The sequence below is a fragment of the Nematolebias whitei genome, chromosome 19 (genome assembly GCF_014905685.2).
Source record: "Nematolebias whitei isolate Nwh7 chromosome 19, NemWhi1, whole genome shotgun sequence".
In the NCBI taxonomy this organism is placed as follows: domain Eukaryota; kingdom Metazoa; phylum Chordata; class Actinopteri; order Cyprinodontiformes; family Rivulidae; genus Nematolebias; species Nematolebias whitei.
In genome coordinates, this window is record NC_056516.1 from 31,696,537 (window position 1) to 31,715,960 (window position 19,424).

At 39.0% G+C, this 19,424-nt stretch overlaps 1 protein-coding gene across 1 annotated transcript in view; it reads right to left on the minus strand.

Moving 5' to 3' along the window:
* LOC119425471 (exostosin-1) overlaps positions 1-19,424 on the minus strand; it is a 136,917-nt gene that overhangs the window by 30,999 nt on the left and 86,494 nt on the right. Inside the window, exons 2-4 of the mRNA XM_037692999.1 lie at positions 17,860-17,953; positions 9,964-10,146; positions 5,412-5,531 (exon numbers count right to left, since the gene is read on the minus strand). Coding sequence (XP_037548927.1) covers positions 5,412-5,531; positions 9,964-10,146; positions 17,860-17,953 — 397 coding nt within the window. The remainder of the gene's footprint in view (positions 1-5,411; positions 5,532-9,963; positions 10,147-17,859; positions 17,954-19,424) is intronic.

Below are 19,424 nucleotides of genomic sequence, written 5' to 3' on the forward strand. Positions count from 1 at the left end.
AAATTAACATGTTATACATGTTAGCTTAACACGTTGCACATGTTAGCCTGGCATGTTATACACCTTAGGTTAACATATTATACACACTCTCTTAACATATTATACACACTCTCTTAACATGTTATACACACTAGCTTAACATGTTACACACGCTAGCTATTTTGTGTAAGATGATTAATTTAAATTTTCTCAAATCTCATTGATAAATTGCTGTTTTTCTTTTAATCAATCTTTTTTTTGTATATATTTTTTTCTTAAACTAAAGACATTAGGGGCCTGATGGAGATTGTCCAAGGGCCATGGCCTTAAGTTGCCCACGTCTGCTCTAGAAACACTAATACTTATTATTTTATTTTTTGTTATATATTTTAAGGCACGTCCAGGTTTTGTGCTCAAGCCAAGCCTTTTGACAAGCTTTTCTGTCAGGAGTGTTAAACTCTACTACACGAGGGTCAAAATTGAAAACTTGGTCGATATTTACACACAAACTTGATAAATGCTGTGCTCTTCTAATTAATTCTGTGAAATTATTCATACAGATGTAAATAAATATTTGCTTTCCTAGAAAAGTGCAACAACCTTTAAAATCAGAAATCACTTCACCTGTTTAATATTCTTTTATTCTGCCGTATTTAACATGTGGGGCTATACCTAGCAAAGTCACCAAAAATATTATGTAGACGTAAAAAAAAAGCAAGAAGAATCGTAAATCAGGCTGGGTTTCTGAAACAAACTGTTTCTTTAATTCATATCTTTAAATTTCTGGGTTTCTGTCAAATGTCATACTACAAATAAAGGTAGAAGGCAACACATAACCTGCTGCCAGGAAGAGACTTTGATAGACGATGGGATTATAATTCAAGAAGAAATTTCAGAAGAAGTTTAAGACTTTTTTCTTTTAAATGCAGCCAAATACAGCTGGTAGGGAGGCACAAATATCTGAATGAACAGCAGTAGAAAAGCTAATTTATACTTCTTTTTGTTTCCTTTCAGACACCGGATCACTATTACTGAAATACATTGTTCTTTTCCGGTGTGTTAGTGATCCCCATGAAAATGTTTTCCTTACTCTACAAACTGAGATCACTCTAGCCACATTCACAAGACAGTTCCGCTGAACGGCCACACAGACCGGTCCACCTTTAAACTCCCTACGACCATTCATAAGTCGCTGATGATGCCGGCCACGATCGAGCACTCAGAACCCAGCTGCTCTTACATGTTGCTTTATGTGTTATACATGGGACAGACCTAAAGCATTTCTGAAAACACAGCAAACAAAATTAATTTTCTATAAATAGACACATGAAGCACAGGCTTCAAACATAAAGATATTAAATTTTTTTTTTTTTGTGAAGAATCAACAACAAGTGGGACACAATCGTGAAGTGGAATGAAATTTATTGGATGTGTCAAACTTTTTTAACAAATAAAAAACTGAAAAGTGGGGCGTTCAGTATTATTCGGCCCTCTTGCGTTAATACTTTGTAGCGCCGCCTTTTGCTGCAGTTCCAGCTGCAAGTCTCTTGGAGTTTGTCTCTGTCAGTTTTGCACATGGAGAGACTGAAATTCTGCCCATTCTTCTTTGCAACACAGCTCGAGATCAGTGAGGTTGGATGGAGGGCGTTGGTGAACAGCAGTCTTCAGCTCTTTCCACAGATTCTCGATTGGATTCAGGTCTGGACTTTGACTTGACCATTCCAACACCTGGATACGTTTATTTGTGAACCATTCCATTGTAGATTTGTCTTTATGTTTTGGATCATTGTCTTGTTGGAAGATAAATCTCTGTCCCAGTCTCAGGTCTCTTGCAGACTCAAACAGGTTTTCTTCCAGAATGGTCCAGTATTTGGCCCCATCCATCTTCCCATCAATTCTGACCATCTTCCCTGTCCCTGCTAACGAAAAGCAGTCCCAAACCATGATGCTGCCACCACCATGTTTGACAGTGGGGATGGTGTGTTCAGGGTGATGAACTGTGTTGCTTTTACGCCAAACATATCGTTTTACATTGTGGCCAAACAGTTGGATTTTGGTTTCATCTGACCAGAGCACCTTCTTCCACATGTTTGGTGTCTCCCAGGTGCTTGTGTCAAACTTTAAACGACTCTTTTTATGGATATCTTTGAGAAATGTCTTTCTTCTTGCCACTCTTCCATAAAGGCCAGATTTGTGCAGTGTACGACTGATTGTTGTCCTATAGACAGACTCTCCCACCTCAGCTGTAGATCTCTGCAGTTCATCCAGAGTGATCATGGGCCTCTTGGCTGCATCTCTGATCAGTCTTCTCCTTGTTCCAGATGAAAGTTTAGAGGGACGGCCGGGTCTTGGTAGATTTGCAGTGGTCTGATACTCCTTCCATTTCAATATGATTGCTTGCATAGTGCTCCTTGGGATGTTTAAAGCTTGGGAAATCTTTTTGTATACAAATCCGGCTTTCAACTTCTCCACAACAGTATCTTGGAACTGCCTGGTGTGTTCCTTGGTCTTCATGATGCTCTCTGTGCTTTGAACAGAACCCTGAGACTATCACAGAGCAGGTGCATTTATACGGAGACTTGATTACACACAGGTGGATTCTATTTATCATCATCAGTCATTTGGGACAACATTGGATCATTCATAGATCCTCACTGAACTTCTGGAGTGAGTTTGCGGCACTGAAAGTAAAGGGGCCGAATAATATTACACGCCCCACTTTTCAGTTGTTTATTTGTTAATAAATTTTGACACATCCAATAAATTGCATTCCACTTCACGATTGTGTCCCACTTGTTGATTCTTCACAAAAAAATTAAAATTTTATATCTTTATGTTTGAAGCCTGAAATGTGGCAAAAGGTTGAAAAGTTCAAGGGGGCCGACTTGGTCACATTCTTTAGATCAGTTTGAGCAGCAAAGCCAGCCCACCTTTTCAAAAGTCCAGTTCTAGTACTGCCCCCCTTGGAGGGATAGAGGTGCGATAGAGGTGGTCAGAACAGATCATGTGTCAGTCCTGGACTGAGGCATCTTAATGAGACTTCTGACTGCTGTCTTCTGCAGGTAAGATACTTACTACTTAAGAAAGGCACACTTTAAATAATCTGAACTATTCCTTTAAGGGGTTAAACACTAAGTCATGTGTTTGTGAATTTTGACAAGTGTTTATTCAGCCAGACTATTGGTGTGTGTGTGTGTTTAGGTTGCATTAATGCAGATTTGTAGTAGTAGTGTGTCGTGTGTGTCCAGAGTCAACAGGATGAATATACCATGTTGCCACGGTAACTCCATCTGTGTTCCTGTTCGCCCTCTTCCCCACCCCTCTCCTTCTCTCTGCAGTGTTTTTACAGGACAGTTAGACCTGATGAAGCATTTAGCCACTTCAAATCAACACACCGTCTGAGGCGTGCACGTCTGAGCAGAGTGACAGCATGTCAGGAAGGTCATGCCTGGCTGCCGTGTGCATCTGAGCATCGTGTCATATTCAGATCACATGACGTGTTCTGACTCTGGGTGTGTGAGAGAAAGCTCGGGGTGAGAGACATCAGATACGAAACATACCAAAGATGTAGGAATCAGATCCACTTTGAAGTGATCGCTTGTGATGTGTGTTCAAGTGTGTGTGGAAATGGGACATTTAGATGAAAGATTAGGGAGGCTATAGCATAAAAACGATTGTAGCACGACGGGGAATTTTGCAGTGAGGCTGTAATAAAGAGAAGTTTAGTGAGCGATAGAAAACTTAAATGAAGGAAGAAGTGGTTGTAAAGTTGAAGCCAGGACTCGTCTATGAATAACTATTCTAAAGTTATGGGTGGGATTGAAAAGATCAACTGTTTCTTGAGTCAAAAAGTGTAATCTAATTAGATAACTACAAAACTCAGAGGAGTTAAAGAAGTTCCTGAGCTTCCAGTCTGACCCTTCTTAAATTACTTTCCAGAGAATGGTTTCCATGTTGGATAGATAGCACCCCTTCCAGAATATAATTCAAAATCTTCTAACCTACAAAGCCCTCAACAACCTAGCTCCATCTTAGATTACAGATCTTATTGTCCCATATTTTCTTAACAGAGCATTTTGCTCTCAGACTACAGGCTTACTTGTAGAGATCCCAAATGCAGACTGGAGGCAGATCTTTCAGTTATCAGGCTCCTCTCTTGTGGAACCAACTTCCAGTTTCTGTCCGTGAGGCTGACACATTGTCCAGTTTTAAAACTTTCCTTTTTGATAAATCCTATAGTTAGGGTTGGCTTGTTATAGGTTTAAACTACTGGACGATAAATTGACTTCATTTCCTTAAATGATTTGCTACAATTGAATAATTTTCATTTGATACTATTTCTATCTGAACATGTGATTCTCGTCCTGCCATTGTGTATCTGTTCCTCTCAAACCCAGCCGGTCGAAGCAGATGGCCGCTTGTCCTGAACCTGGTTCTGCTAAAGGTTTCTTCCTCATGAGGGCGTTTTTCCTTTCCACTGTCGCCTTCATGCTCAAGATGAGAGTCTGTGATGAAGTTCAACTCAAAGCGGTCTGCTCCTCAGATAAATAGTGTTAACATATTTTTATATGTGAATGTTTCTGTTCAGTGTTCTCCTGAGACGACTTCTGTTGTGACTTGGTGCTTTATAAATAAAGTGAAATGAATTCCATCAGTGTGAACTGTATCAAAGATAAAGATGATGGTGTGTGCAACATAACACTTAAAACAGTCAGTCCATTCTCTGTTTATCTGAGACAGATCAAGGGTCTGAGGCGCTCCCAAGGGTGCCTCCAGAGTCCTGGGTCTGCCCTGAGGTCCCTTTCTGGTCTGAAACATCTCCTTAAATAGGTGTCCAGAAAGCAGCCCAACTTCTGCCTATCAGGAGTGGTGGAGGTCTGAGGAGATCCTGTCGACCTTCGAGATCAAGAACGCGCCGTGACGACTTTATGAAAGCTCCATAAAACTCATATTTCACGTTTAAGATCCTCTGACAAACAGTTCATAACATCTGGAGCGCGTTATACGCCAAGGACAAAACCACAAACTGCTTTCACTGCCGTCCTTCAAATCTGAGGAGCCAACGGACGCTCGTAAAAAAAATAACCTAAAAAGAAAAATAAAGGTTGGAGGTCGCTGGTTTGAATCTTCACAGTTAAGAACTGAGGTGTCCTTTGAGGTGGGGGGGGGGAAACGATTTAAATCTTACTGCTAATGCCATTTATAATCTTAGAATAAGACACGGCTCTTTTAAATTAAATAAACTCATAAACCCGTGAGAAACTTTCCGTTGAGATTTCCTGTAAACAGCATGGAACAACCTTGTGTTTTGATTTCAGCTTTAAATTAGTCGGTCTGCAGCGGCACCGCAGCCCCGCGAGGAAAAGATTGATGAAAGAGGAGGAAGTGGAATAGAGTGTGTGTGTGTGTGTGTGTGTGTGAGGACCCCTCACCTCCAGTGTGGTCAGCACAATCTTCTCCACAGAGGAGAAGTACGCCTCCCAGAGGAACTGGGTCTGCTGTCGGAGGGACAGGATCTTATCCTGGTGGATGGAGCGAACCGTGGTCGGGATCTGGAACGGAGAGGCGGCGCTCGGTTAGAACCAGAACCAACACGTGATGCCGAGAACACCAACAGGAAGTTCAGCAGATAAAACTCTGATGTCGAGAGAGACCGATGCTATCAAAGTAGTAAATATGTTTTCAGTAGTTTTGTCTTTTATGCAAAATGTTTTCATAAAAAAATCTGCAAATTAGCTGCAAACGATCGTTTAACAACTTTTTGTTTGGATGTTTTCTACTTCTACATTTATTTAAGTGCTGACCAAAAGTCTCCTTTAAAGTAAAATAATAATTTTAACCAAAATGTTCAAGACTTTATGGGTGAGAGGAGAGAATGTTTTTGTCTGTAGTGTTAGTAAAATCGCTCATGAACCAACTTTTATTTCTCATCATAGTTCAAAACTCCAGCATTAAAAATGGCGGACGATGTATGCAGCAGACATGCATCCCTTCGAAGAATGCCAGGCAGTTATTATAAAGTATTTCCCTTTAACTAAATATTTTGATTAAAATTAATTTGAACGTTTGCAAATCAATAAATAATAAGAGTCGCTAGAAAGTTCCTGGAGAAACTTTGACGGGGAATGGCGCGTGGCGGCCATTTTAAATGTTTGATTTGGCAGTACTATGTGTTGGGGTTTGATCTACCACCATACCAAATTTAAGCTGAAAATGGTTAAAAAAATCAATGAGTTATGGTTATTTTTTATTTTAAGCAATGGTGGCCAACTTGGATTTTTTTTATTTGTATTCCGTATGTGATGGGGAAGGTTTTCAGCTATAACCACACCAAATTTCAGCTCTATATGTGTAAAACTAGCTGAGTTAAAGCCATTTACCCGTAGCTTTAGTGGCATCTTGATTTTTGTCCCCATGAATTATTGAGCATTGCTCTCAGCTACCACTCGGTCTGTCACGATAAACAAAAAATCAATTAATTGCAAGATAAATGAAAATTAGGTCAATAATTTTAATTTATCGGCTTTATAGTTTCTTCGTGTCTCTACTGAAGACACTGGATGACAAAAGGCTCAACTCAGGTGTTCTTCAATGACCACTCCCTTTCTCTTTAAAATCCATTTTAACCGTCAAAAATCAAGTTTTTAGATCGTTAAAAGCAGCTAAGCTGAGAAGCTAAGCTACGAGCTAAGCTAACAGGCCGACCTTGGGAAAAAATCTGTCTTGTCAAAGCTCCAAAATTCACGATTGAAACCCGTTCCTTTGTCTAAAAAGTTATTTTTCGCTGCCAAAAGAAGCTGAGAACTTGTTTACTGATTTTTTTAATTAAAAGCTTTGTGTGAAAAATGCTATGCTAAAGAGCTCAAACCACACCGAGCGGCTGCCACTTTGAGAACCAAAAAACAAGAACAAGAGACAGCCCATGTCACGTCAAGGGGCCTCCCTCCCATTTTTCTTAAAGAGACACGCTGCTCGCTCCCTCACTATCCATCCTTCAGTTCAAACAGTCTTATACTACCATCTGGTGATAAAAAAAGGTATTACACGCAAAACAAATTAAACATGTCTTCTTAAATTTGACAATAATCACTATTGTCAAATTCCAAACAATATTGTTTATGGCAATAATTTCTAAGCCAATCCCTCAGCAAAATTTGTTATCGTGACAGGCTTAGCTAACACCACACCAAAGTTCAGCTTAGTATCTCTAAAAGTGGCTGACTTACATTATTTTTCCTTTTTAGCTCAGGTGGCCATCTTGGATATTTGATTTGCAACCAGAATCTATGAAAAATATCTAATAAAACTGGCGTCTTTGTTTGCAAATGATGTCGCCATGGTAACCTGAAACGCCAATAAAAGTAATGGCACACATCACGGTGCCGATTCGGTCGTTTCGATGTAACATTTGTGGGAGTACACGTTGCAGTACGGGCCACATTACAGTTGACGGAAGAGTAATATATAAAGTTAAGAAACCCGTTAGGTGGGCGCTGCCTTACGAGGAAGTCCCCAATTAGAGTTCCTAAACAGCGTTTATGTTAAAACAACACACTTTTACTCCGATCGTGTATTTCAGAGCTCATGATAAAACCTTGTTTTTTATGACTCAGTCTGTAGATTTACAGAGAATATTTGTTATGTGATTGGGTTTTATGGTCCAAAACACGATGAAACACAATAAAAAAGCATAAAAAAGTAGGACAGCAGCAAATATCACTTGTTCTTCTGGTGCATCCATGCTCTAAATCAAAGTGTTTATGTAGGAACGAATAAAAAACGAAGTCTTGATGTACATGAAACAAAAAGTAACATTTTAGGAGCGAGGACAGAGTTTCTGATGTTTGAGCTACTCTTGAGATGTTCTTGCTTTAAGAGGCGTCAGCTCGGTTTAGGTGTCAAGTCCTTATTTCTGCAACTTGGGGAGGAAGACTTCGGTATTTTGGGAGACACTCTTAATTTGCTGTTTGGCTGTGAGCGACACGACAGGATCAAACCCGCTCACACATCTGTGCTGCAGCTTTGAAGCAGCATCCGTGTCTCAGCAAGAACGCTAATGAGCATGTTTACAGAAACGCAGAGCTTCCCTTTCAAACCTGACCCCAGTCGAGTCTAAAGTGTACAGAACCGGCCTGGTTTCAAATATTCTGGGGAAATCCTTAGCTGGAGGGTCAAAGAGTCTAGACTGAAAAGGTTAGAGTTCGGCTCACAAAGACCAACGAATAGCACCATGAAGTATTTATAAAAGAAGAAAAGTGCTCTTATGTTAGAAGAACACAAAACAAGAAACGCACACAAAAACTAAAAAAAAAGAAGCATAAAAGCTGCAGCAGGCATTTGATCATAAAAAAGACAAGTCACTTTTTATTTTTAATCAATTTGGAGAATAAAAGTTAAAGAAAAACACACTGCCTCCTCTGAGGAGTCCGATTTAACTGGTTCAAATATGAAGCGTTTTGTAAATAAAATTCTCTATATTCCTATATTTGAGAAAATGATGCGCCCGCCACCTGGTTTATGGATTTTGCAAAATATATTACAAATGCATACGTTTAAACAATAATTCAGGATGACTAAAGCACATTTAGTGCCAAACGACATTAGGATTTTAGTGAGCAGTCCATTAAAATGACGGCTTTTCTCTCCACGACGCTCGAGTCGTTCCAACCAAATCTAAAAGTGCATTTTGTTCATTATCTTCGTGCGCTGCTCAAATGTTCTTTGACAGGAAGCAAAACTAAACTAGAGAAACTGCAGTTCCTGAGAAAACGCAGTGTGAATGCTTATTGCTAAAGAACTTGCTGAAAAACAGCTGAAATTTGCACAAACAAAAAGCTGAAGTGTAGCTGAAATGAAAAAACAAGCCTTAATTAGCAGAAGATAGCAGAAAGAACACATCTTTGCTGAATTAGGTATAAATGAGCAGAAATTAGCAACAACAAATATATGCTGAAAAGTAGATAAAAAGGCAGAAAGAGCTAAAATGAGCTTCAAAATGTGGAATTAGCTGAAAAGGGTAAAATTTGCATAAAACATCTAAATAGTAGCTGAAAAAGCTAAAACTAGCAGAAAAAAAGAAGAAAGGAGCACAACAAGCTGAAATTACTATAAATAAGTTAATTGGGTTAAAAGTAGCAAAAATTACCATGAAAAACTTGAATTTATCTGAAAACAGCTGAAATTAGCAAAGGTAGCTGGAAATGTAGAGCAAAGTTAAATTAGCAGAAGAAAACCGAAAGAACACATTTGCCCAATTATACTGAAAGAAGCAGAAATTAGCACAAAAAAGTGGAAATTACCTGAACAAAGTTGAAATTGGTAAAAAGCAGCTAAAAAGCAGCTACAAAATCAAAAGGAAGTGGAGAGAGCACATTTTTTGCTGAATTAGGCTGAAATAAGTTTAAATGAATGCAAAAAATGTGGAATTAGCCGAAAAAGCTAAAATTAGCATAAAACAGCAAAATAGTATCTGAAATAGCAGAAAAAAACTTAAACTTGCAGAAATAAGCTGAAAGGAGCATAACAACCTGAAATTAGCAGAAAGAAGATATAAAAAGCGCAAAAATGTAGTTAGCAGAAAGGATCACAAAACAGCTGAAAGTAGCTGAAAAAAGTGTAAATTTGCACAAAGAAGTAGAAAAAACCTGAAGCAGAACAAAACGTGAAAGGAGCAGTAAAAGGTTGTAAACAGATCTAAAGATCTGAAGGATGTAAAAAGAGCCCAATCATTTTCTAAGAGGAAAAAAATGTTAGAAGAGGCTAAATATTTCAAAAAGCTAAAGCTGCACCAATACCAAAAGTCATAGCAGGATTGTCCTGAAAGAGCTGAACCTTTTGAGTTAGGAATTGTTGAAATCGCACAGAATTTGTGGAACGAGACAGATGCCACACAATGCATGGAAGATGTATAGTCACTATAAGAAATATAAACAGGAAAACAATAGTGTGAATGCTTCACAAGCGTTCACACAACTAGATTTGAACACATGAGTTGGAGTCTGTGTAGATTTGGCGTGTAGAGCCGGAGGGTCCAGCTGAGCGTGTCTGCAGGCCCTTTACCTGCAGCAGGAGCCTCTCGTCGCCGATGACTGCGGCCGTGTTCCAGTCGATGATCTCAGAAAAGGGCAGCTCCCAGCCGTTACTCAGCATCACGGGAACGCACGCAGCCTGAGGCGCACAAAGACAGAAGCCGGTGTGTCATCATCAACAAACACCAACAGCCCTGCAGCTACGTGACGGATACTTTCCACCCAACCAGGACTGATCGTTACAGCTCTTTGCAGTTAAGCTTACAAAAGGTTGGACTTTCTTATCAATTAGCAACTCTGTTATTTCAGCAGAATTTATTTATTTTCCATCCCGGTACTCAGGCGTTGCTTTTGAGAGCAGCTTTTGAGTTTTGCTTCTGTTGATATTGTACAAATGAGAGCATCAGGAAATAGAAAGATTAAAATTCAGGCAACAAGCCATCTGAATGTTAAGCAGCTCAGGCTGATGCAGCCCACGTTTAACCATGAGGGTCCACAAGTTCAAGCATTTTTCACATTTTTAGGCAGAACATAGGGAGGTAACGTCCAAAAGCAACAGCCACACTCCATCAGGACGTATTACTACAGGGTCTTTAAATCATCAACAGCTGCAAACTTCAGAACAAAATGTCAATTCTCAATGGGAATCTCATCTAAACGCAGAAGTTTAACGTCTAAACTTTGACAGCAGCTGCAACACACATGCCATGATATGAATTTAAAGTTTCAGCAAGTTGTATTTTAAAGTAATAAAACAAGACATCTTTAAAGCAGAATGAAAATAATGAAGTGTCTTTAAAAAAAGGAAAACATTAGTTTATTCTTTGCATTTGTAAAGCCTTGGCTAAAATAATACATTTTCTTTATACCGTTTTAAAAAGCAGGTTAAAGAAAAACATTTTTAGTTGGTTGCAATGTGCAGTTTTGCCACTAGGTGTCACTCAATCCTACCCATTCCTTCTTTAATCATAAATATTAGTCTCACTGAAGCAGGAAACATTCGTCCAAAAAAGGCTTTAAACTACAGTATTTTATTGTCCAACTTGCAGATAATCCTTAAATTTGTACTTACAGAAGTTGTTATTTTTACCTCTAGATGCCAGAAGAACAACCTTTAACCAAAACTTAACCTTACGAAGGATAAAATGTGCACGTGTCACCTTTTTAAATCAATGAACAGAAAGTTTTTGCATAAAACTTCAGCTTTATTTGTAAAAATGCTAGTCAGTTGATGTTACTAAAGTCAAAGTCATTAAAACACAGTTTTTAAAAGATTATTGCAACTTTAATCCTCTTAGGCAGCAGCATTTTAAGATATTAAATCTGCAAAACAGAGCGCAAATAAAAAAACACAGTCCTACATGGACCCATGCTGATTAGATCTTAGCTACACAAACGTAAGATTAAACAAACTTTACACTCGGCAGCTTTCCTGATTGAAAAATAGAAGCTTGAGCGTTTAGATACGATGGCTGGTATTTTAAGCACAGATCAATAAAATCAGTACACTGTTGATTTAACTAAATCAAGCTCATTTGAGCGACAGTTTGTGGCGACAGTAAAGAGCTGAAAATGAGATTTGCGGTCTGGATTTAAAACAAACCAAACAGAATTTGCTGCAGTAAAAGACGAGCAAACAGAGCATCCTACTCGGCTTCTTGTCCGACTTCTACAAGCTCTCCACATCACTCACAAGATGGATAATCAATAAAAGGGACTCTTTGATGTGCGCATGACGCTATTCTTTTTTTAAACGTCAGTTTTGATTAGTGAAATTAGCTGCAGGAGTTTAACCCTCAGAGGAGGTGATGAGGAGGGGGGGAGGAAGATCAAAAAGCAGAGGAAAGTGAAAGCAGAGTCATAAAAGATGAAAAGAGGGGGCGCGCCGAGGCTGAATGTGACCTTTAGCTAAAGGAGCGGTGACAGGAGGGCGAGCGTGAACAGGTGTTCGTGCGTGCGCGTTTCTGCGGTGGGATTTTGATGTAATGAGGGCGCCGACACTCCCAGGTCATACAGGTGTCATCTAAACCAGAAGTGGGGCTCTGCTGCGTGCACGCACACACGCACGCACGCACACAAATAGAGAGTTGACCTCTGAGCAGAACGGCGTTCGAGAGTAAACCCTCTAGATTAGTGGTTCTCAAACTGGGGTCCCCGGAACCCCGGGGGTCCATGAGCCGGTGCCTAGGGGTCCACAATTTAAATTTTATTTATTTGATAAGCACATAGGTGTTTAATAACCTGTTAAAATACACCAAAATGCAGGAAATAACATATACTTTATTCAAAATATTTTGGGGAAGGACCTCCAGGACTGTCCCGCCCCACCCGTTATTTGCGCTCCAACCAGTGTTGTCAAGTCCACTTATTACAAGCGACTTTGGACTTTTTTTTGTCTAAAGTAACTTGCAAATCTTGTGAGTCTCAAGTTGCGTTTGTTTTGGCTTATTTCGAACGTGCTTATTTGGGCTAGCCTTTCCGAGTGAAACTAGTTGATTATCTCCCAGCTCCACACAATAAAGCAAAAGACTAGCAGTAGTAGGTAGTTTGTCCCTTCCACGCCCCCGTTTCTTTTTATCGCTCCTGCCAAAGTTGGCGAGGCGACAGGCGCACAATTAGACGTATACAAATACGTCTGTGGGCGCGCACACTCAAACGCTCATATTGTGGCCAACCACTAGGGGGCTCCACTCACACGCAGATGTCAGGATGTTTTGTTTTTAAAAATATGTAGAACAAATATGATTTACATATTTGTTACATATGCAAAATGTATTTTTTTTTTAATCAGAGCTTAAAAGTATGGTATTCAAAGTGTTTATCATAATTTTGCTGTGGTTTATGTGTAATTCCGTAATAAATGTATGTTTATACTGTTTAAAAACGGCCTCTGTTTTACACAATGTGGTGGGTTGCCAGTTGGGCTTTTTTTGGGCTTGTTTTCATAGAGCTGGTTGCTTGTTTCTATCGTGAGATCTGGCAACGCTGGTTCCAGGTAGTGCTGGGTGATATATCAATATTTTTAAAATATCAATATAATTTAATTCACAATATAAAATGAGACTATATTGCTATAAAACAATATAGTCTTATACTCTACATACAGTTATAAATCTGCCAGTTTTTCCTTCCAGTCTGCACCTTCATTCCACCCCTCCTCCTTTTCCCTGACAGAATACAAACCTGCCCCTCCCCCACCACTTGCAGCACCTGAAGACTATTTGAATTACAAAGCTGAGCTTAGATCTCTTTGTTGACTCACAGTGGGACAGCACTGTAAATTCCTGATAGGTGTTATTTATCTTTTATTTTTTTACCCTTTATTTATCCAGGTAGTCTCATGAGCCACGAGAACTCATTTTCAAGAGATCACAAGCCCATCTTCTCACCTCTGCACCACCACTCCCCCAGTTAAAATGAAATGAAAATGAATTAAAGGGACAGATATCATAACATTTATTCTTCTTCTGCAGCCTTTCATTTTATTTTTTGATCGTATACATATATTTTTGTTTTCTTTTGTATATAGTTATTTTGTTTTTAATGAAATGAATAAATTTCTAAATAAAAGAAAATAAAAAATGACTGGGTAGCTGCTACAAAGCAGAGGTTTGGTGTTCGCCAGGAAATTAACAGTTTTAGAGTGGCAAGGTATAAAGTTGTCTTCTCATTAAAAAACATGGAGACAAATATCCAGTTTAGGGTGATTTATTTGCTGTGTGTTCTTCTGGTATTTAGACACAGCAGTAAACCAGTAAAGCACAAACAAGCTTGAACAACAAGGCTCCGTCCATGTCCAGAAAAAAAAAAAAAAAAAACCCTCCAACTGAGCTCTGCACTTTCAGAGTCAGAGCTTTGTTAATAAAGGTTATTAAAGGTTGACTGAATACTTCATTAGAATCAGACTTGAGATTTATTACTTGCTGTAAAACAGGGTGAAACACTAAAAACAAGAACATATTTGCTTTGATTTTTCAATGGACATTATCAAATGTCTTAAAACTTGTACTTGTATATGTAAATAAATGCATTAAAAAAAAACTTTAATATATGTAAATAGCTTTTTTTTTTTTTAGACATTTACTTTGTACAGTTACAGTTGTTAATAAATCTGTCTGTGTGACAACTGGGACAAAGCTTTGATTCAGAAATATATATTTGTTATTACTTTATGGAAGGAATAAAAATATTGAGATATATATTATATATTGCGATTTATCTTAAAATATCGAGATATTCATTTAGGTCCATATCGCCCAACCCTAGTTCCAGCATCAATCAGTTTACAAATGAAACCCTGTCACTTGGTATGACTACTGCTGTTACGATTCTGTTTTATGTAAAGAGTTTTATGTAATAATTTTTAAGAAGTGGTGATACATTTATTATGTTCATTATGTGAATGCGTAAAGTTTTAAAGTGGTTTTTCATAGTGTTAATTTTCTCAAAACTGTAATTTTTGGAAGTTAAACTTAAAAACGTTAATTAATTGCGTCTTGAATGGAAAAATAGCCCGTGTTTAAAAGTATAAAAATTGTGTTAACACTATTACGGAACAGGTCTCAAGTATTTATGTTACACAGATATTCCCATTGCATTAAAGAGACAAACTGAAGAAAATTATTTAATAAATGTGAGGGTTATGAGGGGGTCCCTGAACCCAAAAAGTCTGATCTAGACTCCCCACCCTTCATGTCCAGCAGCGCTCTGAAGCTGATGGATTGTGTGAGCCGGACCAGTGGAAAAAGGACGGGTGGTGTGCATGTGCTGATAGTGAGATAAGCACACTTCTGTTGGCGCACTCTGTGGACCACAGTGTTGGTAAGGAGAGGTAAAGGACAGTGCAGTGGTAACGCAGAGGAGTGAGGAGCCGTTAAATAACTGAACGGAGGAAAAAGCAGAAAAAATGGGGTCAAAATCCAGAGACGGATGTAACAACGCTTTTATTACCAGACTGTTTGGAGCTCATTTATTCAGGCAAGCATTTACATTCCTAATCCAGTTTACACTTTACCATGACCATCTCGATGTAGTTTGACAGAACAAATCTACATTTGTTCATTTTTCTAACATATCTGTTCTAAAATGCTTTACGTGTGGTTTTTTCAAAAAGGCCCAGTTTGTCCGAAATGTCCAAAAACAATAGAGTTGTGAATCAATCAGTCCATTGAATTTTTATTTTTGGAGGGTAAGAGCAGCCTTTGTATTGGAAGTTTACAAGTTTTCGTTCAAGGGGGTGAGTAAACAAGTAAACAAGTAAAAATTAGCATCAGTCTACAAGTTTTTGATACAAAGCAACCGTTACATTGTTTTTGCTTCTGTCAAATAATACAGAATCACTTTGAATTAACTGTGCTAAACTAGTCATTAGGCAATCATTATGATTTTTTGTATTAGTTTAATGAAAAATCTATTGAGCCTGATTGGTTAAAGCAGAACCCACTGATGTGGTTCAGTGTTAATAAATCTGCCCTGCAGATTCAGCAGAGTAACAGCATTCTGATTAGACCCGTGCTGCATTCACCATCTCCCCCCCCCCCCACACACACACACACACACACACACACTCAAGGTCTTTTCACACTGTGATAAAGTCAGAAAGGAGTCCTCTTGAAGCTGCCTTTGGTTGGTCACAAACGCGCCAGTTGAAATGTTCACATCCTGTGATGCTGTGGGTTTACACAAATGAAGCCTCTCAGGTCACAATGGAGAGCTGCCGGTACCATCCCCAACTTCACACCTACTTGCCAACTCAGCTCTGTGACTACCTCACTTGGGGGCTCAGAGGTGTAAAAACAGCAGGTTGACTTCATCTCTTCCCCCCCCCCCCCCCCCCCCCCCCACACACACACACCTCAGGTCTTGACACAAATCACAACAAGAAAAAGCCCAACCTGAGAAGAATCCACAACTTTTTTTTTTTTTTTTTACACACAAACATTTTTTTTTTAACATTTTATTTTATATTTAATTAATCCTGCTCTACAATAAACACATTAATGTTTCTGTCTGCACCTGACCTGTTTTGGACCTTAATTGTTGGTATTTATTTTTATACCTCTATTATTTTTTATATCTCGTGTGATTCCTCGTGTATGTTTCTTTGTACTGAAACTCTGGCACAACAGTTTCCTGCGGGATCAATAAAGTTTTATCTTATCTTGTTTAGCCAAGCCATCCACACAGAAACAGCCTTTTATCAACCCCAACATGCCTCTTTTCTTTGTGTTGGCTGTTCCTTCTTCAGGGGTCTCCACAGTGAGTCCTCCTCCGTCTCACTCTGTCCTCTGCATCCTCTGTCCTCACTCCAACTACCTCCATGTCCTCTCTAACTGCATCCATATTTCTCCTCTGTCTTTTTCCAGGCAGATGCATTTCTAACATCCTTCTACCAGTATACCCACTGTCCCTCCTTTTACATGTCCAAACCATCTCAGCCTTGCCTCTCCAACTGTATCTCCCACTTGACCTGTGCAATCTATAACGCATAAAAAAAAAAAAAAAAGTGTTCCAGAGTGAAAACAATTTGGAAACAATTTTTATGTTTTTTTTGTAGACAACCAGAACAAGAATGTGATGATGTCATCATAGCCCCACTTTTAATCTAATCTATGAACCAAGGACGTCCTTTTCATGTTGCATTAAAAATGTTCACCCAGTGCACTTTTTTTGGTTTTAATTCACGCCTTGTTTCCTGTTTTTGTGGCGCTACATACAGGCCAAGCATCCATACAGGCATGAGCCAATTTCAATGTTTCTCTTGTGAATTAAGAAGAATTCAACAAATGGTGTTGTCTTAGTAGGATATTTTTGAAAATGACTAATAAAAACATTGTTTTGGAAAAACTGCATTTCCATGTGGACACAGCCTGAAAGTGTTTAGTGAACAGGGACACTGTTTGGCATGTATGTAGAAAGCAGAGCCAACTTCACAAGGACATCTTTCTTTGCCGATAAGATGCAACTGATGTGTAGCAGGTCCCTTCCAAAAACACCCAACATGTCTGACTGACCAGAGACTAAAGAGTTTGACGTTGCTGTATCTTGAGGTTATGAGTGAAAAGACATCATCAGGAAAATACTGGTCTCCTTTGGTTTTCCAACCAAAAGCATGCATGTTAGGCTGCCTTCAGACCCAGGCCTCACTTGCAAAATAGATCTGTGATCTCAATGGGATATGCCTGGAAATAAAGGTTAATAAACCAGAGGACACTCAGTGATGCATTAGTGTGCTCTTCCACAAATCAAGTCTCCATCCTGGTTTCAGGTGGATAAGACGACAACGATGATGATGATGATGATGATGATAGGGGTGTACTGCACACAGCCCTTCTATTTTGGCTCTCTGGCTACTCTGATGCTGGCTGAAAGACATTAAGTGGTCTGTCAACCCTGACTCCAGCCCGTCTGCCTCTTTAGTTTCACACATTTTGCCAAAGCTCCACACTCTGATCAGGCCTAAAGGCAGCGTTTGTTGGTTTTGAGTCGTCGGAAATTAATCCCAAATGGCACAAATTTTGCATTTCAGCTTAAAATACATCATCGTCTACATTTTTCCACAAAGTTTGTTAGGTATTTGTAAAATCATTTGTTTAAATGAAGCAAAAGCTGTTAATCTTAGCAAAAGTCTTTTCTATTTATAATAATTACACGTTAATTAGTCTGATCATTTAAGGTGGTAATGATTTAATGATCCTTTAACAATTGCTTAGTGAGAGTTTGAGTAGGTAATAATTATGATTCTTTCCAGTGATTCTGCATAAAGGCTTTTAAAGAATTTACAACAGAGGCAATGCCATCCCAGAGTGGTGTGTGTTTGTGTGTGCACTTTCTTTTTCTTGTGTGTTTTTACCTGCAGCGCTTCGAGGAAGCGAAAGGAGCCCAGCCGTCTGCCCCGGGGCACCAAACAGAAGGTGGAATTGTGGAGCATCTCTTTGTAGTCGAATCTGGAAAAAAAAAAAAAAAAAACCCACAACAAATTATCCTGAGAGTTCACGACTTGCAGCATGTTTGAAGAAGAACGTGTGAAAAAATGTTCGTAATCAGGCAGTAATGAGACATTTCAGTCATTCATTAACAACTCTTTCTTTCAGGTGATAATGTACATATTCTGGTGAAAGTGTGCAACTTCCTCAACAGCTGCACGTAGGCATTAAAAGAGCTAAATAAATTGCACTAAAAGCAACGAAAAAAAGGAATTTTCGTTGAATTTTCTTCAGATTTTCACTTCACGGCGTCTTCCGCTTCTTTAATTCCATGCCGTATTTCCATTTTCTCCACTTTATCTTCAACTATCTCGCAGCTACTTTGCAAACTAATGTCCTCCTCCTACTCAACATCTTTTTCTGTCCCATCTCCTGTCCCTCCTCCTCCGGCGGTTCGCTGATCCCTCTGTTTCTCCAGTCAGGTGTGTCTCATTGCTCTCCAAACAGGGTGATCAACCCCGCCAGAGGTAATGAGCTGAGAGTGACACCTGCCTCCACCACACAGCTGGCTCCGAGTGCGCGTAATAAACCGAGAGCCAAACAGAGAAACTGTGTGTGCATGTGCATCAGACTGTGCTCAGTGTACTTTTACATATTTTGACAGGTGTGTGCAAATTGTATAATCTGAGATACAGTAGATAACTTTGTGGTTATATCCAGCTTTCCCCCCTCTCTTTTCCTCAACACACTGTCTTTTTCCCTCTTATCCTTTCACACATGAATTTGTAACATTCAAATAATCAACTGCAGAGTCTGAAGTTGCTTATTTAATTGTTTAAAACTGACGCTAAAATTAACAAAACCATATGGATGAGGGGACTCAACATAATCTATCAAAACCTAAGCTTTAAGCTTAAATGAGCAGAATTGTAGTAATAGCTAAATACAACATAAAAGTAGCAAAATGCAGCAAACAGTAGCTAAAAGTTAAAATTAGCTAAACCATAGTAAATACCCAAAAGGAGCATAAGAAGACAAAAAATGAGCAAGTATGCTGAAGTAGACTGAACTGCAAAGATCTGGACCATTTTTGTAAATGAAGTCAAATAAAAAAAAGGATAAAAGTTACAAATCCTCCAACTCATACTGCACTATTCCTCATCCAGATTAATGTTTTGACGTACGCATGGTTAAAATAGCACAAAGTATGCAGAAGTAAATGACGGCAAAAGAAGCAGAATCAGCATTCACATGAAAATACTCAAGAAAGGAAACTAGGCGCACAGGCCAAAAGATGCAGGAGTAAAAAATGTTCAGTCTTTTTATAATGAGACGGAAGACTGCATGGTTCAACATAAATTACTGTAGTTGGATTCATAGATTTATCTGTCCATTCATCCATTATCTTTACCCGCTTCTTGCTTTTCAGGTCACGGGGTGCACATCTCCAATCACTGTGCGAGAGGCGGGGGACACCTGGACAGGTCACAAG